The sequence below is a fragment of the Urocitellus parryii genome, chromosome 5, assembly GCF_045843805.1.
Source record: "Urocitellus parryii isolate mUroPar1 chromosome 5, mUroPar1.hap1, whole genome shotgun sequence".
NCBI lineage: Eukaryota > Metazoa > Chordata > Mammalia > Rodentia > Sciuridae > Urocitellus > Urocitellus parryii.
The window spans coordinates 23,670,443-23,697,906 of record NC_135535.1 but is presented as its reverse complement, the minus strand read 5'-3'; the positions used below and the strand labels follow the sequence as shown (position 1 = coordinate 23,697,906).

The window sequence follows — 27,464 nt, the reverse complement described above, 5'->3', positions numbered from 1 at the left end:
CAATGTCCAGAAATGTTGGATTCAATTATTATTTAAAATATAATCAGTAGTTTTATAAAAGGTGCACAGTTTCTGGTGGTGGACAGTGAACTGGGGGTCGGGCATAGGATGCTATGGTAAGAGGGAAAGATGTGAGGGTATGGGGTTAATATAACCTAGGAAATTTGAAGGAGAACTCTAATGAAGAGTGTTAGTAGCAGGGGAATAGAGAGGAAGTAATTTAGGGTAGACAAGTACATGGGAGGACAGTAGAGTACAAAAAAAACAAAACACACATATGTATTTAGAAAATTATAGGATGTTAAAATAGTAAAATTTGGAGAGTGAAAGAAGACGAAAGAGAAGAAGAGAAAAAGGGAAGGAAATAAAGAAAGAAAGAGAAAAAAGAGAGAAGAAAGAAAAAAAAGAATAAAAACATTTTTAAAAAGGGGAGGCCTTATGCAATTCTCTATATCATATTATTCAGGTGACTCAGTTCTCAAAGTTCTATTTCATGTGAAGTTCTTGGTTTCACATATATTGAAGCTGTGAGAACCAGAGGATAGAAGGGTAGAAGAGAAAGAAGAAGGATAATACTGGGGCGGGAGGGAACAACAAAAAAACCTCTTAGAATTCCGTTTCCTTCCTTCTTCTCTTCTCTTCCAGTAGGTGGAGTTGTTTTAAGCTGGAGTCTCTGACCTACGTATTGTGTAGGTAACCAGGTGGTGTAGGTAACCAGGGTGAGAAGACTTGAGCCCGCTCTCCTGCCTGGAGCTTTCCCGATCAATCCTGGCCTCTCTAATTTGCTTCAGGTTTTTAGACCCCTCCCCTGTTTTGCTTATCAGGACCCAACTGCGGGACCTCTGGCCCTTCACTTGCGCCAGGTGGGCGGTGCCCTGGTCACACTGTTCCCTTTCAGCTGAGAGCGGTTTTGTGCTGGGTGGTCACTGTGCCCAGTAATCTCAGCTGGGTGGGGGCGGGGGGGAGGAAGGTGGAAACCAGGTACCTGTTCAAATGGTCTGTGCCGATAGCCACGCCCAACAAAACATGGTGAGAAAGGTTTTCCAAGATGGAGTCAGTCTGCTTGCAGCGCAGGGGTGTCTGGTGAGGTGTGGGGAGCTGGGATGGCCTTGTGCTGGGGCCAGATTGCAGCCATGTGACCTGCATGGGAGTGGAGCACAGCTGATTAGGTGGTTCTGCTCCATTGCTTGAGAGCCATGTGTGCGCTAGAACTGCAGGCTTTGGGTCTGGAGTCCGGAGTCTTACTGGAATAAGAAGCTCTGATTTCTGTGCAGGTGGTGGCAGCTCTGGTGGTTTCTGTGAAAATCCGCTGTATAGGGGTCCTGTCGCTCGCTCTGAGATGTTGTATTCCGTCTAGGTGAGACTTTGTTGAGATGCCACCTGACTGTTTTCTTGGTTAATTCCACAGAGCAGCCAGAAACAGGACCTCCTCTATTCCGCCATCTTGGATCTCTCCTTAACTCTTAAATGGAATTCAACCCCATTCATTTTTCTACACACACACACACACACACACGTACACACATACTGTTGTACTCATGCATAAACACACATAACATATTTACCTAGGACCTTTGTTTCTTTTGTGCACTTTATTGAATTTTGGGAAAACAGGAAAATTGAAGTACAAATAATTTAAAATAGAATATTTGGCATTCTTGAGCTTAAAATACTTCTTGGCCATCATTTTATGCTTTTGCCTCTCTTCCTGTGGCATAATCAGGTGTATGCTGGGAAATGATTCATGTGAGCTCTTTTTTAAAGCTGATTTGTATTTTTCAGTTTTCTTCCATTTTGTGAATGCACCCACTATGGCTGTCTTCAAATTACCCACAAGGCGTCACTGAAGACACATAATCAGCTCTTGCAATTAGGAGTGAGTGGCCTCCAGCACTATATTCCAGCACACCTCTTCTTCCTTTTTTGGAAGTACCCTTCATTTTTTTTCCTGCATCCCTCCTGTTTTTTAATGAGGAAAGCTTAGCTTTCCCCCTGGACTACTCTCTCATTCAGACCCTTTGGGCCTCTGAGAAAAGTCTATTGTCCTCCAATTATAAATAAAGCAATTCCTAAGAGGACTTTTGGTGCTACTGATATATTTTAACCTCAAGAATAAATAATTCATTGTTGACCGTGAAAATTTCTGGATCACCTTCTCTGAGTTATTGATTCTTATGAACTCTCTTGCTTTTGAATTTCAAAAACACATTTCTTAAAACTGCATATAACTTTCCCAGTCTCTCAACAGTAGTCTCTTTAAGATTGCAAAGTTCTTAAGGCTATGGCTGTATCTTATTTATTTTTTAATTTCCTACACTAACTTGAGAAATAAATTCACTTTCTTGATATTCAGTCATTAATTATTGGATTGAATTTAAAATTTGCAGACATCTATAAAATATCTGCTGTGTACATTCTATTTAGTGTTAGTGGAGCTAACCTAGAAAATACTTAATAAATGTTCATTGATTTAATTCTAAAACAACCTTTACTGAGTACTTCCTATTTAAAAGCACCATGTGAGTAACTTGAGTCCAAGAAACGTCACTTATGGTCCTTCCTTGCTTTGAGAACCGGGAAGAGAGATGGGACATATACACAAGTCACATATATATGTACTTGTCACTTTATCATTTGCAAATTAACTTATTGAGCTTTGTCTCCAAGAGTTTTAAAGAGGGAAAAATGGCTTTTAGCCTTGAGATTTCAATAAGAAGATAAGAATTTAGACTTGGAAAGCCTACAACTGAGTGGGAGAGAGGAGGAAGGGAATGTTCTCAGCAGAAAACAGTGTGAAAGATACAGAGGTGAAAAAGTATGGACTTACTTAGGGGGCAGCGATGGTTCAGTCACGCTGAAGTGGAGGTTCTGACCAAGGAGGTTGCAGAAGGTAATATGAGAAACACCAGAGCGCCACGGTATGGAGAAAACCAGGGACCCGGCTTGAATTCCAGACTGTGAAGACATAATGGGGAGGTTGTGCAGTGAGAGAAATGGGGGAAATGTGGAGTCAGAATTAGGTAACAGGTATATTCTGGTCTGTGGTTAAGAGGAAGGCAGCATGGTGGGGTTGCAGTGGCCGTTAATAGCATCAGGAGGAGACCCGGGGGGCCCTGAAAGTCAGAATTCAGAACAGACTTTTTGGTTAGATGACTTTTGTTTATTGTCTTAGTCTTTTTTTTTTTTTCTGTTGCTTCAACAGTAGATCTGAGATTGGGTAATTTATGAAGAAAATACATCTATTTTTCAGAGTTCTGAAGGCTGGGAAGACCAGGATCCAGGGGCTGCATCTGTTGAGGGCCTTCTTGCTGCATTTTAACATGGCAGAATGTATCATGTGGTGAGAGATCAGCAGGCATAGATTCAGATCTCCCTTCCTCTCCTTATAAGCAACTAATAAAATTACGAGGACCCCATCCTCATGATATCATGTAATCTTAATCACCTCCTAATGGCCTCACCCCAAATATCATCAATATATGAATTCAGAGACTTAAGTTTTACTACATGAACAATTGGAGATCACATTCAAACCACTGCAGTTTGTTAGCATGTGGCAGCTGTTTTCATTCAGGAGTAGTCAGTGAAGGGGGCTGGGGTTGTGGGGTGGGGTTGTGGGGTTGTGGGCTGGGGTTGTGGCTCAGTGCTTGCCTAGCACATGCAAGGCCCTGGGTTCGATATCAGCACCACCTAAAAGTAAATAAAGGTATTGTGTTCAACTACAACTAAAAACCAAATTTTTAAAAACAAAATAAAAAATAAAAATCAGTGAAGAACTGTGGACTGTCTTCTGCAGCTTTGGGTTGGATGGGGGATTCTAGAATTTTGATCAGGAGAATGACATCATCCTTGTATCTGGTGACAGTGTTGGGAGGAGGATGAGACAGAAGTAGATCTTACTGGCTTATTAGGATTGAAAAACTGAATTAGGGGTTTGACAGCTGCAATAACAGATGCAATATAAAAGAGCAACTACTGATAGATCTCACAGAGAAAGAAATAAGAGCCTGTCTGAGCAAAGTTTGTTGGACCTTTCTGAAGCAAACTGCGGTCAGTGAGTGGTAAGAAAGAGAAGTCAATCAGGAAACAGCAAACAATGATGCTTTCTGACAATGTACCCAGTAATCCATCATTCTGTTCAGTTTCTGTGTGTACTAGTCTCTTTCAGGGGAAGCTGTAAAACTTCTTGACGATCAACTGGTCTGGCTTCACTCTGGATCTGTCGACCTCATCATAGATTTATTCTTCTGCACATATTAAACATTCCTAGGAAGGGTACTGAGAGTTCTGTATTTGTGTGAGTGAAGGGTTGATTTATATAGCCAGTTCTTTTTGTCTATTCTGGCTTGTTTGTGTTCATGGCATTGGTCACTTCTGGAAATATTATGTCTATTTTTAACAGCATTGCTTTTCTAAACAGTCAGATTGGTATGATAAACTGCAACCAGAGATAGCCTTGACAGATGTCCATGCACAGACTCTTAGAGTCAAGACCAGAGGAGACTAACCCACACACAGATCCTGGGAAGGGTTTTCTTATAGGAATAATGAGAAAAAATGGCCATCTAGAAACCTGAAAGGGTTTCCATGTCTCTCTGAATGTCTACTTTGGTGCTAGGTGGCTCTGGGGAGGTTAGAGATTAAGGTGTCTTAGGAAAGATGACACAGTTAGAACTCAATAAACAAGCAACTTCCTCTTTCCCATTAATGTTCTCCTGGCCTTTCAGGCTTTATTTGTATAACCAATTTTCCCCTAACTTACCTATTTCCTATTATATACTCTTGAGATTCCTAAACTAGTAGTGAAAGGAAAACAGAGAGTAAGATAGATTGAAATGCTAAGGATAAATTTATTTTTTTCGCTTTATATTTAAAATATATAATAGAAATATATATATATATGCATATACATAACATAAATTGTGTGTGTGTGTGTGTTTATCTTTTTCCAACTTTGCATTTTATTCCCTGTGAGCACATTTTATCCTTTCATTCTCTATTCTCTCCAAAGTCTCTGGATGTTTTCAAAATACCAGTCAGGTTAAGGCTGTGTTCCAAAGCCTCTACTAACTTCTTACCCCATAGGAAAGAGAGTTCCTCCTGGGACCTACAGGTTCTATATGACTGTCATATCTACTGTCATACCCACCTTCCCACCCTCTTCCCCTCAATTGCTGAGTTCCAGCCACACAGGCTGTTCTTGGAACACTCTAGGATACAAAACTGCTCCCATCACATGACCTTTATTCTCAGGACCCTCTTGGCAAATTCTCATAAGACTTTGTGGCTTATGTCATTACCATCTCTTCTCTTGAATGGCTCCCTCTCACAGTTGTTCTTCCTGATCCTAGTCTCAAAAGTAGCGCTTTGTCAGACTCCATGCTTCCTCATATTGTGTCTTCATGTATCACCTACCTTTACCTAAATGTGCATCCAAAGGTGTGGAACCTCCAAGAGTGCTTACTGTTTAAGAAGTGCCCTATAAACATGTTGAATGAACACATGAATTTGAATTTGATCTTTTCTTTATATCATTTCCCAGTAGTCCTGCTGGTTTATATTCAAAATAAGCCATGTAACATGCATAGTGATCAATTAATGTTAAGCTATTAATTATGGATAAGAAAATTAGTAGTTGTCTCTATATTGATATGTTGTGGAGTTAGTCTCCTGGTTTTTTTTTACTTTCTCCAGAAAACATCAGGAGAGTTTTAGCTTTGTTTTTCTTTTAAGCCACAATTTACCATGGGAACAGAATTACTTTTAAGACTTTTCCATGGCTATATTATTTCTGTGTGTTTGCCTCTGATGAAGTAAGCAACCTCTGATAACTGCCCACTGTTTCCAACACCTTCCTGTTCCTGTTCGTTAGCTTGTGGGTTCATCGCACATGTAAAATGGCATATGTACAGACATGTGAAGATCCATCCACTCCCTAGCTAGTAAACATTAATTCATAATACTTTACTGTCACTAAGCAGAAATTTTGGATCTCAGAGTTGGTTATTTTTCTCTAAAGTTTTTATTTTGTAAGTGAAACAAACTATTTAACTTAAAATCTTCTTTTTTTCTTTACAGATAGAAGTCCTAACAGATTTGCACTTCTTTTCTGAGGCCTTTTATGAGTTAACCCTGATATTTTATGGGAAAAATATGCCTTGCCCAGTGCCTTCTGGTTTAAAAGCTACTGGAAAAATTAAGGTAACTTACTAATTTGAACTGTTCTTTGTCTTCGAAGGTTATAATTCTAAAATCTAGGAAATATTCCAACAACAGTGTATTTACATGTCTCCAGTACTCCACACTGCTTTGTTAAATCTGGTTACAGCTAATATCAGATTTTATGAGTTTTCATCTGTCTGGAATAGCACAGTGTCATGAGGGATACAGCAAGGTTCTGTAGTAAATTTTTGCAATGGAACTCTGGCACAGGGACAGTGAATATTGCTTTTTATTATAGTTATTATAAGCCATTTCTTTAGACACATCAGCCAACACATTTTAGGTCTTTTAGCCTAATCCTATAATTTCTGGTTAATATTCTTACTCAAAATAATCTCTCCTTATAACTTGTTTGGACCTTTTTGGTTGATAAACATCACATCAAAGAATTGAGAATATTTTGTTCAGATTTCTTCTGAGTTCTGTGGGGAATGAACATTCTTCTCCATTTTGCCTAGAATGTTTGGTTTTAGGAGACAGTTTTACCTGGATCACTTGATTTGTATTTATAAACTAGATAACTGGAGAATTCTTGAAAACAAGTACTAGAGTTCATGATGAAAGCAGAAATTAAATCAGATTGAGTTATTATTTTCCTCTGCTTTGGTCTTCATGGTGATCTGGGAATCAGATGCTGTAGGCAGATGCTTGGATCCATGTGAGCCAAGAATAAAGGAAATGGGTGAGAGGCAGGGTAGAAAGTCCCTTTGCCTGAGGGAAACCATATGTGTGAGGAGTGAGACTGACAGACATAATACATTCTGGTGTGATTTGAATTTAGAGGACCTAAAAGAACCTGGGGGAATTATCTGTAAGACTTGGAAATCAGTTGCATAAGCTGACATTATATTTTGCATATTGTGTCTATTACATCGGCATATTCCCCTAAAATGTACTTCTTTTTATTCCATGTGACTGCTACAACATTGTAATTTATTATTATAGGGACGGGGTGTAACTTAGTGTTAGAGCACTTGCCTGGCATGCATGAAGCCATGGGTTCAATCCCCAGCACTGCAAAAAATAAGTAAATAAATAAACATCTATATATCTATATCTATACATATAAGGAATATCTATGTGTTATATGGCATACATGGTATGTATGTGTGTGGATATGTATGTGTTTGTCTACCTGTTTGTTTATCTACTACCTTCCTATCCATCAGGAGAGGAGTTAGTTGGTTATTTCCTTCATTTTTTGTTGTATAAATGAATTCATCTTCTTGCCTGGATTAAGTTAGTAGTATTTTCTTGTTTGAATCTTAATCAACAGTCTTTCCCTAATACAAATGGTTTGTATTTTGCTATTAAAATTATATTTTAACTCACGTGTAATGTTTCTCAAGTGCTTACTGAATATAGGTATTTTTCTAGACTGGGGATGGAGCAGTAAAGAACAAATGGATCTCATAGTCCAGGGGGGAGACAAATAATAAACATATTTAGCACATAAGTATAAGTCAGGTGGAGGTATGAGGGTCAATCCAGCTGAACTGAGGGGAACTAGTAACCAGGGCAGCTCAGGTTGCTGTTTTATTCAGGCCGGTCTCTAATAACCAGGTTTTGAGGAAAGTGAACATGGAAAGATCTGTGGGAACAGCCTCCCAAGTGGGAGGAACTATAAAGGCAAAGGCTCTGAGAAGGATGCTTGCAAGATGTGGTTGAGGGAAAACAACAAGGCCAAATGAGAATTCAGGAAAGAGAAGAGGAGGGTAGAACCCAGGAGCCAGGTTATGTAAAACCTCCTGAAGCTCAGTCAGGACTGGAATTTACTCTCTACCCCATGGGAAACCGAGACTGACAAGGGTTTTGAGCAGAGACATGACATGATAGGAATTAAATATAAATGAACTACTTTGTTTGCTTTTTGTGAAATAAACTGTGAGAAAGCAAGGTATAAATAGGGAAACCAATGAGAAGGCTGATGCAAGCAATTTGGTTGAGATATGATAATATTTGGAGTAATAGTGGTGGAGGGAGTGAGCAGTGGTTCTGTTCTGGGTGTATTGTGAAGATAGAGCTGACAGCATTTGCTGATGAAGGTTTAGATTTGGGATGTAAGAGACTTAAGTCAAAGTTACTGCAGAATGTTCAACTTGAACAACTGGTAGGAAGAAGTTTTCATATACCGAGAAGGGGAATGCTGCTCCTGGCAGGAATTGAACATGGTAAATATGAGATCCATAGTAGATAACCAGGTTGTGATGTAGCATATATAGAGGCAGAGACTGTAATCCAGGGGAGAGGTTGGGGTTGCAGGGATGTTAATGGAAGCATTAACATAGAGATTTAAAACCATAGAACTAGGTGCAATCAGCTAGGATCCCAGGCAGACAGAGAAATCTAGAAAAGAGAAAACTGAACTTTAGGTCATCCACATTTAGAAGATGAGAAGGAAAGAAACCAATTGGGTAGAATAATGAGAAATGAGAATTTTCAATGGCCACAGTTTTCACCCAAATAAACAATCAAAAAGTCTGGAACTAATTTTTACATGTAAATTCCAGACTTCATTTTTATCCACAAGCTTCATAAGATAACTGTGTGGGCGAATTATCTCCCAATAGATTCTGACTTCAAATTTTGTATTCTCAAAGTTAATTTGCAGCTTTCCAGCTTCAATTGGGAATTTAAAAAGTGTAATTAAAAGAGGAAATGCTTTCAGGGTTTATAATTAAAATAGGTGCCAATGTTATTAGGCTGCAGGCCAGTTATTTAAAGAAGGGATTAATGAATTAAGTTTCACTTGTAAAGGAAGTAACTGAAAAAAAATTTATGGATTACTATTGGACTTTTCATAGTCCTTTAAAAATTCTATATTTTAACATTATATTTATATTGAGATTCTGCTCTTATCACCAAATCTAAGGTCCCACTATGAACTCTTTTCAATTTATATCACCAGAGATATCACCATCACCACATTCAGTTACTAACTTTTCAATGTATTCTAGGCAGCAAAATGTATCTTCAAAAAAAAAAGGATTTTTAAAAACACTAATATTTTCCTCCAATGAAAGCTATATATGATGTATTGGTTTGGGAGTCTCTCAAAAGCAGATTGTGAGACAGAGATTTGGAAGCAAATAATGTATTGGGAGGCAATTCCAGGGTGTATGGTGAGTGAATGGGAAAGTTACACCAGAGAGGTGGGAAAGTTACTTCCAGAGAGCATTGAAAAGAAGGTCCCTGCCATGGGCAACTGGGATAGAACAAGTCTCTTATTCCTCAATGATAAGGGTTCTACCCTGTACCACTAGCCTCTCTTGAACATTCTTATGACCATAGAATTACCTCAGGCAAAGAGGTAGTACACCAACCATGTGGAGGCAGACCCTTTATGGAAGCTTTTGGTGACTTCCTGGTGACCGAGCTGATATGCAAGGATGTCAGTATTGGCTTCTCTTAATGGACATCTTTTACAAAGGGCTTTCTATTCCAAGAGGGCCTTATTCTACTCCAGGATACAACAATCTCTTCTGGCAAATGAATCACTTCCTTGATGCACCATTAAATTTATAGCTAAATGTATTAATAAATTATTCACAAAACAAGCAAAAGTACCACAAAAATAGTCATTCTGAATAGTCTTACAGTTTTACCTCAAGCTGGGAAAGACAGTGTTAAGTGATAATCCTCAATGCTGTTAGAATTTTGAATTTCTACACAATATGTGAGGGAACGTAAATTGGGCCAGCCCATTTCTGTTTTCCAATATATTCCTATATTTTGACCCAGAAATCCTGCTTTCAGGAATGTATACAGAGGCAATAGTCAGAAATACAGACAAAATGGTCACTCACCAGTGTTATTTAAGCTAAGGCTGATTTGTGGAGAGATGGTGGGAAGCAGCCCCCTTAGGTGTCTAACAGTGGGCAAGAGGTTATCAGGGCTACATTCATAGGCAAGTATTTCCTATCAGACCGAAGTTATAAATAATGGTATCAGAATAAATTATGATGTAATACTTAGTGAAAATGAAATTCAAATCCATATATAATTTTAAAAAATTTATTAAAAATAAATTGGTAGAGAAGACAAAAATATTAACACTGACCTCACAAAGGAAATTGACTTATGTATGATTTTTACTTTATTTTTTATATTAATCTTTTATGAATAGAGCATATATTACTTTTACAATAAAAATGGTACACATTAATAGTTTCATTGAAAAGAATATTCAAATAATCTGGTTCCTACTGTTAATATTTTGCTTTTTTGACAGTTGTTTCAGTCATTTGATTCAGGAAAACCTCTTACCAACAAAGAAAACATACAGGTAAGGATAATAATGTTTTCTAAACATTGGCTATGTAGCATGGATAATTTTTTTTAGTGCTGATAATTTTTGAGTCATTTCAACTATCCAGTAAGTATAATCTTTGGTTTGGGAAATCTTGTATATAATATGCTTTCCTATTTCTAATAGTGGAGTTGTATCTCAACATCCAGAAGCCAGAGGTAGGATTGGATCAAACTGTTCTAGCAGATAACTGTTACTGCTCCTGTTTTTCATAAAGATGTGTATTGAATTTGCTCATCTAGCCATGGTAATTATCTCTAACTTTAATATTTATTTGGTTACCTACCAGGTAACTCTGATTGTAAGAAAAGGGTTCTATTTTGAAATGGCCCAGTTTGTTGCCAGTTCCTAGTCTGTCAGCCAATGGTTTGGCATAGTTTTCATTTGGCATTTTCATTAAGTTGCTCCTCTGATTTTTCCAATATTTTTCCACATGAAGAAAATGAGACTGCCCATCTAAATACATTTAGGGTAGTCAATAATTGAATGATTGGAATTTTAAGCATTTGATATCCTAGTAGCATTTAAATATCTTCAAATAATCATTTAAAAAATTCTAGGGATATTGGTAGTCTGTGCCCTAGAAAATGCTGGGACAGAGTGCTGTATCACAACTATGATTACAAGATATTAGAGATGGGGAAGGAGTCTACAGTTAACATGGACAGGGATTACATATAGGTTTATTTATTATTTAAATCCTATGAAACAGTATCCTATTTTAAATAAGGTGGTTTTTTAAAATTAAATAACTTGAGAGATACTTCCTCAAAATTATTTTTTCCTCTTCCATAATTTTAATAGAAATAGGTCTACCTTTTATTAAATGTAAACTTAATTTTTTCCTATTATTGTTTATTACACAAAGTCTACTTTTAATTATGCTTTGTATGATTCAATATTTTTGCTTAAAATTTAATTTTAATTTATAAGGAAGTTGCCTGAAATGAAAGAACTGATATTAGGAAGATGTAAATACATATTCTTAACTTATTTTAGTGCTCCAAGACCTTGGGGGGTTTAAGAGTATTTATGACTTTTCAATCATAAATGCCAGACTATCCTAAAAACAGTGCCTCTAGGAGCAGTTTTTGGTATAAAAAGAATGTCTGTCTGATCGTTTCTTTTTATACAAAAAGAGACTGACAGTATAATGGAAACCCGATTTCTAATAGCTAATTAATTAAAACAGTACTGTTGGCCCACTTAAGACTCTTCAGATTACACTTTGTATTTTCTGCATAGAGGGAGAGAAAGGGGTGTTAAATAGCATTACTAATTAATCTTCCTTTGATCCTCAAGTGTTTGTGTGTAATTGTCAAGGCTCATTAAATCACTGCTTGCTATGATAGGAAAAGAGAAGAGAATGTCCTCTCTCCTCACCCCTAGTCCATCTGAAATTTCTCCTTTAGAAAGAAAGGGTCAACCATTTTCCTAATGCAACAGCTTGGCAGAAAGACAGGCTCAGTGGCTGTTCCATGTGCTGCTTTTCTGAATGCATCAATTTCAACTCTTTTGAAAAGATTCAGAAAAGAGAATGAACAATAACAACAAACATCCCCACTGCCACGGTTGCTTCAAACTTTCCCAAGCAATATTAATTACTATACTTACATAAGGCAAATAGTTTCCCTCTTTTTTAGAATAGGTAGCTCCTTTTATATTAACTCCAAAAATATCTATGAAGAGCCTGTTGTATGCAAGGCACAGATTAATGATGTCAATCAAATGTATCAGTCAGCACTCCAGACAAATCTCAGTCCTCCTGGAGCTTATAGTAACACACAGGAATAGGAATAAACATAACATATAAGTAAACATTATAAACAAGTAAAGTATATATTTTGCAAGTAGGAGAACCTTGCTTGGGAAAAATAAACCCAGAAGTAGGTGAAAGGGGTTGGGAGCATGGGGTAGAGTGAATATTTTAATTTTAAATGGGGTTATCAGTTTAGTCTTCACTAAGGTGACTTGTGTGAGCATTCCCCAAACAGGTAAAGGGGTAAGTCATATGCAATCCAGAGAAAGAACAATCTAGAAAGAGGGAATAGCAAGTGCAAAGGCCCTGTCTATCTTGGTGAGAGATACCTTGAGCCCAGTGTCTACAGCTGTGGTGGGGAGCCATAGGACATAAAGTCAGAGAGGTAAAATTAAGAAAGGCCTTATAGGGACATTGTAACTTAGTCTTATATAAGAAAAATGGAAAGCCACTGGAAGGGCTTTGAGCAGAGGTGTGGACAGCTTCGGTTTATCTGTTGATCCCACTGTGTGGCAGGTACTGTTCTGATTCTGAAAATAGTTTAAACTCACCAGTCATCAAAATAGACCCATCCTCAGTCCTTGTGAAGCTTGTGTGTAGGGGATGGTTAGGAGGGGAGAGTAGGAATATAGTTTTAGACATAGGAGTTTGAGATACGTCTTAGACATCTAAGTGGAGGAGTTGTTGGTTGTTTATATTGTGAATTTTGATTCCAGAAGGGAGATTGGACCTAGAGTAAAGAGCTCATGATTTCATCAGCCTTTAGATGAAATAAAACCAGGTGCCTGATTAAGATCATCTAAGGGGAGAGTGAGGACTGAGTTCTGAGAGATTACAGTATTAAGAGGTACAGGATAAGAGAAGGAACCACCAAAGAAGAATGAAAAGTAGTGGCTAGTAGGATATGAGGGAAGTAAAAGGAGTGTAGTAGCCCAAAATGTAAGAGAAAAAAGCACTTGAGAAGGAGGGAGATGATAAATAGTATAAAATTAAGTATCATAAATCACTCAGTCTTAAATGTGATTTTTTTTCACATTTAACATCTTTGAAATTAGAATGCAACTTACAGATGATGATATTACAGTTTAATGTGCACATAAAATAACAGATTAGAAATAGCATATATATGAGGACTAGAATTGAACATTGGATTTAGCCAAATGTAGGCATTGGTAATCTTGACCAAAGGGTTTGAATGTAGAGATGGAGTGAGTTTAAAAGCAAATTAAATGATAGAAATTAGAATATTGTCAATTCCTTTTTTAAAAAAATGTATTTGTTCATTTTAGTCATACATGACGGTATAATGTATTTTGACATGCTATACACACATGGAGTGTAACTTCCCATTCTTGTGGTTGTGCATGATGTGGAGTTACACCAGTCATGTAGAATATTGACAATTCTTAAGAGGATTTCCGTGAAGAGTAGCAGGGAATTAGGGGAGTAACTTGAGAAGGAAAGTAGGTTATAAAGGGTTTTGTTTTTTTTGGCGAAGGAGACAATAGCATGGCTATGTGCTGATAGGAATGTCTGTGCCGGAAACATTTGTGATGCAGGAGTGAATGAGGGATACAGAAGAGAATGACTGAGAGGGTCAATGGGGACAGGTCTGACCGTCTAAGTGGGAGCAAAAGCTTTAGGCAGAGGGAAGGAAAGTGGAACTCTGACGAGTAGATGCTTAGGTAGGTGAAATAGTTGGAGCAATGGGGTTTGGATGATCTACTCCACTTCAGTTTTCTCATTTTAATGGAGAAGGCAAAGATCATTAGCTGGGAGAAGGAGAAGGAAGAAAGGATTAGAATTTGGAGGAGAGAAAGGCATTGAAATGATTGTATGGGAGATAAGGACAATGAGTAGACTGGCAAAATTTAGAGTGATTACTAGGCAGCACTGAGGTTTGGGATGAGTACTTAAAGTAGGGCCACTTGTGAGTTTGTGTGATCTTCTCAGGTCTTCTTCAATCGCAGACCCTAAGATGACTTAAAGTTTGATTTCAGGGTTGTGCCTATGATTACCAGGCAGGTGTGTTGTGCGTGAGGGAGAGGGGCAAGGGTTAATGGTATATACAAGGAGGAGTATGATTGACCATGGATTCTAAGCTGGGAAGGGAGACTGCTTGTCTATTCATTCATTTCTGTCCAAGAGTCTTTAATTTACTTACACTAAAACAGAATGGTCTTTGTGCATAGATGATGACTTTTGTGCAGTTTATCTATTTCGATGAGGTATCCTTTCTCTCACTCCAAGGATTAAGTTCACCCCTATTATATGTCAGGGCTAGCCCATGAGACAGAGATCAGAAATTGGTGGGAAATGACAGAGTGCTTATGAAAGAATAGATCTCATTAGAAGAGTAGATAAGCAAATGAGAATTAGGATTATTTATTAGGAATAAATAAAAATGGCAAGAAGTAATAAACACCTCTTTATAATTATGACAAATGTAAATTGTCTCAATTCTATAATTAAAAGACATAGGTGGGGATATTGGATTAAAAAAGAAGACTCAACTATATGTTGCCTAAAAGAAACATATCATAGGCAAAGACATCTGCAGGCGGCAAGTAAAAGAGTGGAAAATGATATTCCATGGAAATGGAACTCAAAAAGCAAATAGGAATAGTTACTTTTATATCCAACAACAACAACAAAAAAGACTTCAAGCCCAAATTAGCCACAAAGAAGGTTATTGCTTACTAGTAAAGGGAACAATCCAATGGGAAAATATAATGATAATAAATGTTTTTGCCCCAAATGTTGGTGTACATAATTACAGAAAATAAATACTATTTGACATAAAGGCTTAGTTGGGTCCCAATGAAACAATATTGGGTGATTTCAGTACATCTCTCTCACTTGCTGCCAGCAGATGTCTTTGCCTGTGACATGTGTTTCTTTTAGGCAACATATAGTTGATAGGTCATCCAAATATAAAATCAGCAAAGATAGTACATCTACAGATTTACAACTTACTATGAACTTAATAGATGTCTACAGAATATTTCATCTAACAGAAGCTGAATACACTTTCTTTTCAGCTGTTCATGAAACCTTATTCAAAATAGATCTTTTTATTTTTTAAGCCACAAAACAATTCTTAGAAAATACAAAAAAAACATTGTAATACAACTGACACTAGGATTGCTGTATATATACACATGGATGTATAACCAATGTGATCCTGAAGTCTGTACATGTGGAAAAATGAGAATTCATACCCTATTTGAATCAAATGTATGATATGTCAAGATCATTGTATTGTTTGAGCAACTAATAAAAAAAGAAAATACAAAAAAATTGATATAATTTCTTACATCTTATCAGATCTCAGTGAAATGAAATTAGAAATAAAAAGCAATAAAAACTATATAAATCCATGGAGATTGAACAATACACTTTTGAATGAAGAGTGGGTCATAGGAGAAATAGAGGAAAAATTAAAAAATTCTTAGGATAAAATTAGAATAGATATACAGTATATGGGAATCTCTGTGTTGCAGTGAAGGTGGTTCTAAGATGTGAGTGCCTTCATTAAAAACTCAGAAAGATACCGAATAGATACCCTAATGATGTATCTTAAAGTCTTGGGAAAACAAGAACAAACAAATCCCAAAATAAGTAGAAGAAGCCATAAAGATTAGAGCCAAAATTAATGAAATAGAGAATTTAAAACCCTGCAAACTGTCAGTGAAACAGTTTTTTGAATGGATAAACAAGATCAATAAAACCTTAGCCAAACTAACCAAAAGAGAGAGAAGAGTCAAGTTAATAAACTTAGAGACAAAAGGAGATCACAACAGACACCACATATCCAATAGCTCACTATTTTGAAAACTTATATTCCAATATTGGAAAATTCTCAAAAAAATTTATACCTTTCTAAACAAACCTATGACCTACCAAAATTGAACCAAGAGGATATAGAAAACTAAGATAGACCAATATCAAGCAATGAGATTAAAGCAGTAATTAAAAGCCTTTAAACAAAGAAAAACCAGAATTAGATAGATTCACAACTACAGACTTTTAAAGAACTAATGCCAATACTTCTCAAAATATTCCATGAAATATAGAGAATATTTCTAACTCATTCTTTGGAGCCAGTATCATCCCAATACCTAAACCAGGTATAGACATATCAAGGGGAGGAGGGGTACTACAGACCACTACCCTTGATGAAGATGTAGAAATCCCTAATAAAACAAATTCAACAATGTATTACATATTATACACTATTATCAAGTTGATTTTTCTCCAGGGATTCAAGGATAGCTCAACATGCACAAATCAATAATTGTAATACACCACATAAATTGAATCAAGAATAAAAACCACATGACCATTTCAATAGATGCAGAAAAGGCCTTTGGCAAAATTCAGCACCCATTCATGATGATAACCTTGAAGAATGTGAGGACAGAAAGACTTACCTCAATATCACAAAAACTATATACAACAAACACAAAGCCAATTATCATATTGAATGACAAAATACTGAAAGAATTTCTTCTCCAATTAGGAACCAAATAAGATGTCCATTCTCACTACTTCTATTTAACATAGCACTTGAAATTTTAGTCAGAGAAATTAAACAAGGGAAGGAAATAAAAGGGATACAAATAGGAAAGAAAGAAATCAAATTATCACTGTTTTCAAATGATAGGATTTTATATTTAGAAGATTCCAAAAACTGTACTGTAAGACTTATAGAACTGATAAATTCAGCAAAGTAGCATTATACAAAAGTCAGCATACAAAATCAATACCTTTTTATATATTAATAATAAATCCACTGAGAAAGAAATCAGAAAAAAATTTAAAAAATGGAAATCAGAAAAACAATTTTATTTAACAATAGCTCAAAAATACTAAGATAAAATACGTACAATAAATCTAACCCAAGAGGTAAAAGATCTCTATAGTGAAATTGCAGAAAAGGGAAATAGAAGACACTAGAAGATGGAAAGACCTCCCATGTTCATGGATAGGCAGAATTAATATGGCTGTATTACCAAAGTGACCTGCAAATTCAAAGCAATGAATATACTAATAAAATTCTTCACAGAACTAGAAGCAGTCCTAAAATTCATGTGGAAAAACAAAAGACAGAATAACCAAAACAAATCTGAGCAATAAGAGCAATGCAGGAGGCTTTGCAATATCTGATTTCAAATTACACTCCAGAGTCATAGAAACAAAGACAGCATGGTACTGGCATAAAAACAAATGTATGAACCTATGGAACAGAACAGAGACACAGAGACAAATGCCCTCAGGTACAGTGATCTGATCCTTGACAAAGACACCAAAAACATAAATTGGACAAAAGATAGCTTTTTTAACAGTTAGTGCTGGAAAAACTGGATATCCATATGTGAAAGACTGAAACTGGATTTCTGTCTCTCATCCTGCACAAAAGTGAACACAAAGACCTAGAAATAAAACTGGAAACTTTTCAACTGCTAGAAGAAAATCCCAGGGAAACACTCCAACATAAATGTGCAGGAAAAATTCAACAGGACTCTTAAATCTCAGGAAATAATAACAAGAATAAATAAATGGGATGGAATCAAGTTAAAAAGCTGCACAGCGAAGGAGACCATTGCATGAAGAGAGAGCCTGCAGAATGGGAAAAAAATCTTTGCCAGCTAGTCTTCTGACAGAGGATTAATATTCAGAATATAGGAAGAACTTAAAAAACTTAACACCAAAAACCAAAATAACACAAAACAATTAAACTAACAAAAACTCCCAAATAATTCAATCAATAAATGGTCAAATGAACTAAGCAGACATTTCTCAAAAGAAGTAGTACAAACAGCTTTCAGTTTTATGAAGAAAATGTTCAACATATTTAGCCATTGAGAAAGTACAAATCAAAGCTACACTGAGACTTCATTTCATTCCAGTTAGAATGGTAGTTATCAAGAGTGCTAATGACAATAAATGCTGGTGAGGATACGGGAAAAAGGAACTTTTATATACTCTTAATAGGAATTAAAATTAGTACAACCACTATGGAAATCAATATGGAGGTTTCTGAAAAAACGAAGAATGAAACCACCATATAACCCACCTATATCATTCCTCAGTATTTATACAAAAGAATTGACCTCAGCATACTACAGAGATACCTATATACTGATGAGTGTAATTAACAATAGCCAAGTTATGGAACCAGCTGGGGTGCCTATCCACGGATGAATGGTTAAAGAAAATGTGACATGTGTACATGATGGAAATTTATTCAGCCTACAGAAGAGCAAAATTATGTCATTTATAGGAAAATGGATGGAATTGAGAGCATAATGTTATATAAAATAAGCCAGACTCAGAAAGTAAAGGATTATATGTTTTCTCTAATATGTGGAAGCTAAAGAGAAAAAGGGGATCTCGTGAAAATTTAAGAGAAACTGTTAGGGAGATGAGAGCAGGGAGATGTACTATGGAACAAAACTGATCAAATTATATTACGTACATGTATGAATATGACACAATCCGACTATTACATATAATTATCATGCACCAGTAAAAATAATACAAATGTTTCAAATATTGAAAATCTTAACCATAATAACTGCCACTTATGGAATCTCCTATCTTTTCCTATATTCTTTCCTCCAGCACAAAATGGAGAATGCAATTGGGGAAGGAAACGAATAATAACTTTTAGAATTTTACTGACTTACTCCTGCCTACTTTTTCCATTTTTTAGGCACTTGACGAATTAATAAATAGAGGCTCGCCTGTAGTTCTGGTTATGATTGGCCAACAGCATCTTCTAAATAAATTTTATATGGTTAAGGCACACTTTTTCATAAGTGTGGCTGCAACAATAAATTCTGTACCAGAAAATTCACTGAAAGCTTTCTACCAGGGAGCTAACCATGGTAGCTTTGAGAGGAACAAACCAACTCTCTCTAACTTGAAAGGTAATCATTTGTTTTATTTATTGTTATTTCTCTTTTTCTTCCTTTCCCCAACAACACCCTACTCCACCCCGACTAATCCATATGAATAATCTAGAATATATTCTTTCATATTTTACCCTAAGCTCATATAATGTACATATTTCTAGGTATGTGCATATGTTATTTCCATTCATATATATCAATACTTTTATATAAATAAGCATGTACATAACAGATTTTATCATTTATTTATAGAATATTTTATATACGGTTTTCTGCATCTTGCATTCCACATGGAGAAAAACCTCCACTGAAGCCTCTCAGAGACAATTGCTTTGGCTTTGGTCCACTGTAGTGAATGTGTAGTATTCTTGTCTTTGAATGTCACATGATTTATTCAACCATTGCCCTATTGATGCTCTTGTATTTTGTTTCTAGGAATAATGCTGCATTGCTGCATATCCATAGGACACAGTGTATATTTATTTGTGGTAGATATCCATGAATAGGATTTATGGGTCATTTTTCAATTGTATTAGGGGCCATTTTAAAAATGGATCTTTTCTACCATTCAGTATTATGATAACTATGGATTTTTAAAATAGATATTCTTTATTTGGCTGAGGAACTTTTACTTTTATTTTGTTGAATGATTTTATCATAAGAGCATCATATTTTATTAAGTGATTTATCTCTATCTGCTGAGGTGATTATTTACTTGTTTTTTTAAATTTTATTGATATGGTATGTTACATTAATTGATCTTGTATGTTTAACCAAGCTTGCATTCTTGGAATAAATCCTACTTGTGATTTAATTCCTTTTATAGACTTCAAAAGTAAAAAAAAAAGTTTTTTCTTTTTGCTCATGATTACTTTGACTATTTGGGGTCTTTTGTGGTTCCATATAAATTTTAAGGTTATTTTTTTCTGTGAATAATGTCATTGCAATTGTGATAAGATTACATTGAATCTTCAGATCACTTAGGGTAATATGGACATCTTAACAATATTAGTTCCTCCAATCTGTGAATATGTAGTATCTTTCCATTTGTGTCTTCTTCAACTTCTTTCATTAATATTTTATAGTTTTTAGTGTACAAATCTTTAATTTCCTTATTTAAATTTATTCCTAAGTATTTTATTTTATTTTTGAAGCTATTGAAAATGGTACTGATTTTTTTTTAGAAAGCTGTTAGCATATAGACATGTGATTGATTTTGTATATTGATATTTTGAATTCTGAAACTTTACTGAATTCATGTGTTAGTTCTATCAGGTTTTTTTTTTGTGTGTGTGTATGTGTGTATCTTTAGGGTTTTCTGTATATAAGATCATGTCTTCTACATTTTACATTTACTTGTTCCTTTTCAACTGGGTATTGGTGGGTGTCTTTTTTTTTTTCCTTCTTCTTTTTCTTACGTGATTGTACTGGCTGTGACTTCCAGTACTGTGTTGAGTAGAAGTAGTAAAGTGGGCATCCTTGTTTTGCCTGTATCTTAGAAATCTTCCATTTTTACCACTGAATATGATGTTAGCTGTGGGCTTGACACATACAGTCTTTATCATGTTGAGAGACATTTCTTCTATACCTAGTTTGTTGAGAGTTTTTATCATGAAAGATGTTGAATTTCATCAAGTGCTTTCTCTGCATCAGTTGAAATGCTCATATGGTTTTTATCTTTCATTTCATTAATGTAGTATATCACATTTATTGATGTATGTATGTCAAACCATCCTTGAATGCAAGGTATAAATCCTACTTGGTCATGATAAATGACGATTTTAATGTGCTTTTGAATTTGGTCTGCTAGTATTTTGCTGAGAATATTTGCATCAGGGATATTATGTTAGCCTGTAGTTTTCTTGTCTGGTAGTATCCTTGTCGGCCTTTGCTATCAGGGTAATTCTTGTCTTGTATGAGGAGTTTGGAAGTGTTCCCTCCTCTTCCATCTTTGGAAGACTTTGAGAAGGATTTGCATTAACTCTTTTTTCAATGTTTGGTAAAATTCACCAGTAAAATATCAGTCCCTGAACTTTTCTTCCATGAGTTTTTATTATTATTACCGATTTAATGTCCTTACTCATTATTAATTTATTCAGATTTCCTATTTCTTAATGATTCAGCTTTGGTAAGCTTCATATTTCTAGGAACTCATCCATTTTATTCTGTGTTATCAATTTGTTAATAATAATTTCTTATAATTCTTTGTAGTTCCAGGGTATTGATTATAATGTATTCCTTTTTTATTTGTAAGTTTGAGTCTTCTTTTCTTAGCCTAACTAAAGACCTATTGATTTTATCTTTTTATAAAATGGTCTCTTAGTTTTATTGTTCTATGTTCTTCTAGTCCCTATTTTATTTATTTCTGCTCTAATCTCTGTAAAGTATTCCCTTTCTTCCACTAACCTTCAGCTTAGTTTGTTCTTCTTTTTCTACTTTCTTAAAGTATAACATTAGTTGTATTTATGCTCTTTTGTTTTTCTTAACATAGGTTTTTATTACTATAAACCTTCCTCTTATAAACTGCTTTTGCTGCATTCTATATGTTTTGTTATGTTGTATTTACATTCCTATTTGTTTCAAGATATTTTTCCTTTTGGTTTCTTATTTGACTCATTGGTTGTTCAGGAGTGTTCTTTAGTTTCTACATGTTTGGAAATTTTCCATATCTTCTTCTGTTATTTATTTCTAATTTCATACTGTTGTGATTGGAAAAGGTAGTTGATATAATTTCAGTCCTCTTTAATTTCTTAAGACTTGTTTTGTGTCCTAATGTATTCTTTATCATGGTGAATGTTTTTGTGCACTTAAAAAAGAACATGTATTCTTTTAACTGTTGAATACAATGTTCTGTACGTGTCTATTAGACCCATTTGGTTTACGATGTCATTTAAGTATATTGTTTTCTTATTGATTTTCTACCTGGATGATCCGTCCATTTTTGGAAGTTGGATATTGAGGTCTCCTTATTTATTGTATTGCTTCTATTTCTCCCTTTAATTCCAATAATATCTGCTGTATGTATTTAAGTACTTCAAAGTTAGGTGCACATGTTTTAAAATTGTTGTATCCTCTTGATGCATTGACACTTTATTATTTCATAATGACCTTGTCTCCTGTGGGAATTTTTTATTTAAAGTATGTTTCATCTAATATAAGCATTGCCACTTCTCTTCTCCTTTGGTTACCACTTGCATGGCATATCTTTTATCATTTATTCACTTTCAGTCTGTGTTTTCAGAATCAACTATATATATTTTTTTAAGAGAGAGAGAGAGAGAGAGAGAGAGAGAATTTTTTTAATATTTATTCTTTAGTTATCGGCAGATACAACATCTTTGTTTGTATGTGGTGCTGAGGATCGAACCCGGGCCACATGCATGCCAGGCGACCGCTTGAGCCACATCCCCAGCCCTCAACAATATATTTTTACAATTAACACTTTATATAATTTTATGACTTTTAAGGAAGCTGAAGAAGATAGCAGAGCAAATATATGCTTATAATTTTTGTCAAATTAATTCTCACAATCATTTCTGGTCCTCTTCATTTGCTCCTCTGAGTTCAGGTTACCCTCTGGAATATTTCCTTAGTCCAGTCCACCTTTGCTCCCATCCACTTGTTCTGTGCTATTATTGGTAAATAAATTATATATATTTAACAATACATTATATACATATCATTTTATACAAATGAGTTAATTCAGTATAGAGAAGAAGAAATATATACTTGGGCTGTTTTTCATAATGTAATTACCATTATTAGTGTCCTTTGCTTTTTCACATGGATTTGAATTATCATCTATGTTTTCTTGCTATTACTCTGAAAAACTACATTTTGTCTTTTGTCTAAGGTAGTGTGTTAGCAAATATTCTCTCAGTTTATTTTTACTTGGGGAGTTCATTTTGCCTTCATTTTTGAAAGATAACTTTTCTGGGTATGGGTTCTTGTTTGAGAGATTTTTGGGGGTACTTTGAATATGTCATTCCACCGTCTTCTTGATTTCATTATTTCTGATGAGAAGTTAACAGTTAATCTTATTGGAGTTTGTTCAAAAGTGACAAGACATTTTTATATTTTACTTCTGTAAGATTTTCTTCTTTTCTTTGGCTTTGAGAATGTTTACTAGGATGGTCTATTTGTGGCTCCTTTTGTGTTTATCCTACTTGAAGTTTGTTTAGCATCCTGGATATATAAGTTAATGTTTTTTTTTAAATAAACTTGATGCATTTTTCATTATTTTTTCTTTAAATATCCCCCCTTCCTTTCTTCCTCCTCTCTCTTGGTACTTACATTATGCATATTTGATGTATTAATAACGTCCCGCATTTCACATTTCATTGTGTTCATTTTTCTTCATTCTTTTTCTGTTATTGATCAAATTTACTCATTGTCTCTTTTGTCAGCCAAATTTACTGTTGAACCCCTTTTGCTTTTTCAGTTTCAATTCAATTTTGATTTCAATTTAGTTTTTCAATACATTTTAACTCTGTCATTTCCAATTAGGTTTTTTAAAAATTTCTCCTTATCGATGTTTTTATTGGATGCAACATTATCATCATGCCTTCCATGGTTTCTTCTAGTTCTTTGCTACATTGAAGTCTCAGTCTACTAAATCCAATATCTGGTTGGCTCTGTCAAAAAGTTTCAGTTGCTTGCTTTTATTGGTGTATGGATCATATTTTCCTGTTCTTTACCTTTTTTATTTTATACTTTTTGTTGGAAACTGGACATTATATATATAATATATTGTATCAATTCCAGGTATCCTCTCCCCCTCTCCTTAGGGCTTGCTGTTTTATGTACTTTTTTATTTAGTGACTGACTAGATTATTTTAGTGAAGTGTTATTTCCTCCCACACTGTTAAACCTCTGATAGTGCTCTGAGGGTGTGCTGCCTTGGCCATGCATACAATCACCCTGGGATGAAAGTTTTATTAGGGTCTTCCAGAAGAGTCCCAGTTGTTTTTATTATTTTTGTATATATGCATGACAGTAGAGTGTATTTTGACATACAGGCCTGGAATATAATTTCCCATTTTTGTGGTTGTACATGATGTGGAGCTACACTGGTTGTATATTCATATACAAACATAGGAAGGTTATGTCCCATTCATTCTACTGTTTCTATTCCCATCCCTCCTCCCTTCCCTTCATTCCCCTTTGTCTAATTCAGTGGACTTCTATACTTTCCTCCACCCCCTTATTGTGTGTTAGCATCCACATAGACTTTGATTTGGGGGGATTGACTTGTTTCACTTAGCATGATAGTCTCCATTTCCATCCACTTACCAGCAAATGCAATGATTTCATTCTTCTTTATGGCTGAGTAATATTCCATTGTGTATATATACCACATTTTCTTTATCCATTCAACTGTTGAAGGCCACCTAGGTTGCTCCCATAGCTTAGCTATTGCAAATTGTTTGTTTTCTTTGCTGTGAAGAAGTTTTTTAGTTTGATAGCATCCATTTATTGATTCCTGATTTTATTTCTTGTGCTTTAGGTGTCTTGTTGAGGAATTTGGTTCCTAAGCTGACATGAGGGAGAGTTGGATCTCTTTTCTTCTAATAGGTGCAGGATCTCTTGTCTAATGCCTAGGTCTTTGATACAATTTGAGTTTTCTGCAGGGTGACAGAGAGCATTTTAATTTCATTTTGCTATATATGGATTTCCAGTTTCCCCAGCACCATTTGTTGAAGAGTCTATTTTTTCTCCAATATATGTTTATGGTGTCTTCATCTAATGTGAGATAGCTGTATTTATGTGAATTTGTTTCTGTGTCTTCTATTCTGCATCATTGCTTTTCTTGTCTGTTTTAGTGTCAATACCATGCCATTTTTGTTACTATAGCTCAGTAGAATAATTTAAGGTCTATTATTGTGATGCCTCACAAGTTTTTCACTAAGGATTTCTTTGACTATTCTGGGCCTCTTATTTTTCCAAATGAATTTCATGATTGCTCTCTCTATTTCTTTTTTAATATTTTTAGTTGTAGATGGACACAATATTTTTATTTATTTTTATGTGGTGCTGAGGATTGAACCCAGTGCCTCACACATACTAGGCAAGCAGTCTACCACTGAGCTACAACCCAAGCCCTGCTTTTTCTATTTCTGTGAAGCACATCATGGGAATTTTAATAGGAATTGCATTAAACCTGTATAATGCTTTTGGTAGTATGGCTATTTTGAAAATATTAATTCTATCTGATAACATAGGAGATCTTTCCATCTTCTAAGGTCTTCTTTAATTTCTTTCTTTAGTGTTCTGTAGTTTTAATTTTAGAGGTCTTTTACTTTTTTTGTTATATTGACTCCCAAGTATTTTATTTTATTTTTTGAGGGTATTGTGAATGGGAAAGTTTTCATAATATCTCTTTCAGCTAATTCATAACTAATGTATAGGAATGCCATTGATTTACGGTATTAATTTTATATCATGCTACTTAGCTGAATTTATTTATTAGTTCTAGAAATTCTGGTTGAATTTTTTTTTTTGGTCTTCTAAATATAGAATCATGTCATTGCAAATAGGGAGAGTTTGAGTTCTTCTTTTCCTATTTGTATCCCTTTAATTTCTTTTTTCTGTATAATTGTTCTGGCTAGACGTTCAAGGACTATGTTGAATAGAAGTGGTGAAACAGGGCACCCTGTCTTCTTGTAGCTTTTAGAGGGAATGCTTTCAAATTTTCTTCATTTAAAATGATGTTGGTCTTGGATTTAGCATATATAGCTTTTACAATGTTGAGGTAGTTTTTCTAGTGTTTGAACATGAATGGGTGCTGTATTTTGTCAAATGCTTTTTGTGCATCTGTTGACGTAATCATGCCATTCTTGTCTTTATTGATGTGATGAATTATATTTATTGATTTCTCTGTTGAAACAATCTTGCATTCCTAGGATGGACCCCACTTGATCATGGTGCACTATCTTTTTAATATGTTTTTGTATGTTTTTGACAGTATTTTTACTATGAATATATATATTCATTAGGGATATTGATCTGAAGTTTTCTTTCTTTTATATATCTTTGTCTGCTTTTGGTATCTGGGTGATACTAGCTTCATTGAATTTAGAAGAGTTCCCTCCTTTTTTATTTCATGGACTAATGTGAGGAGGATTGGTGTTAGTAGTTGTTTGAATGTCTGGTAGAACTCAGCTGAGATTCTGTTTGGTCCTGCGCTTTTCTCTATTGGTAGCCTTTTGATGGTGTCTTCTGTTTCATTGCTTGAAAATGATATGTTTAATTTTTCTATGTCTTTCTGATTTAATTTGGGTAGGACATATGTATCTAGAAATTTGTTGATGTCTTTAAGATTTTTTATTTTATTAAAGTATAAATTTTCAAAATAGTTTCTGATTATATCTGTATTTCAGTAGTATCCATTGTGATATTTTTCTTTTTCATCACCAGATTTAGTAATATGAATTTTCTCTCCCTCTTCATTAGCTTGGCTATTTATCAATTTTATTTATTTTCAAAGAACCAACTTTTTGTTTCATAAGTTCTTTGACTGTTTTTTTTTGTTGTTGTTGTTTTAATTTCGTTAATTTCAGCTCTGATTTTAATTACTTCTTGTCTTCTATTGCTGTTAGCATTGATCTTCTTTCTCTAGGGCTTTGAGATATAATGTTAGGTCATTTATTTGTTGACTTTTTCTTCTTTTAAGGAAAGAACTCCATGCAATGAACTTTCCTCTTAGTACTGCCTTCATAATGTCCCAGAGATTTTAATATGTTGTATTGCTATTCTCATTTACCCCTAAGTATTTTTTTTTATTTTACCACCGAGTTCTTCTACTATCCATTAATCATTAAAAAACATATTATTTAGTCTCCAGGTATTAGAGTGGCTTCTATTTTTTATTTTATCCTGATTTCTTTTCTTTTTTAAATTTTTTTTTAGTTTTAGGTGGACACAAGATCTTTCTTTTTATTTTACATTTATGTGGTGCTGAGGACTGAACCCAGTGCCCATGCATGCTCGGCAAGTACTCTACCACTGAGCCACAACCCCAGCCATTTATCCTAATTTCCATTACAATCTGATAGAATGCAAAATATTTTCTCTATTTTTTTTTGTATTTACTAAGAATTGCCATGTGGCCTAAGATATGGTCTATTTTAGTCAAAGGTCTGTGTGCTGCTGAGAAGAAAGTGTATTTAGTCAAGATGGATGAAATATTATCTATGTATGTTAAATCTAAATTTTTAATAGTACAATTTAGTTCTATAGCTTCTTTTTTAAATTTTTG

General features: G+C 34.8%; 1 protein-coding gene across 1 annotated transcript in view; it reads left to right on the top strand.

The window, feature by feature from the left end:
* The window catches only part of Cfap54 (cilia and flagella associated protein 54), a 311,291-nt gene that overhangs the window by 154,124 nt on the left and 129,703 nt on the right, over window positions 1–27,464 (top strand). The window contains exons 47-49 of the mRNA XM_077799225.1: window positions 6,079–6,201; window positions 10,454–10,507; window positions 19,009–19,225. Coding sequence (XP_077655351.1) covers window positions 6,079–6,201; window positions 10,454–10,507; window positions 19,009–19,225 — 394 coding nt within the window. The remainder of the gene's footprint in view (window positions 1–6,078; window positions 6,202–10,453; window positions 10,508–19,008; window positions 19,226–27,464) is intronic.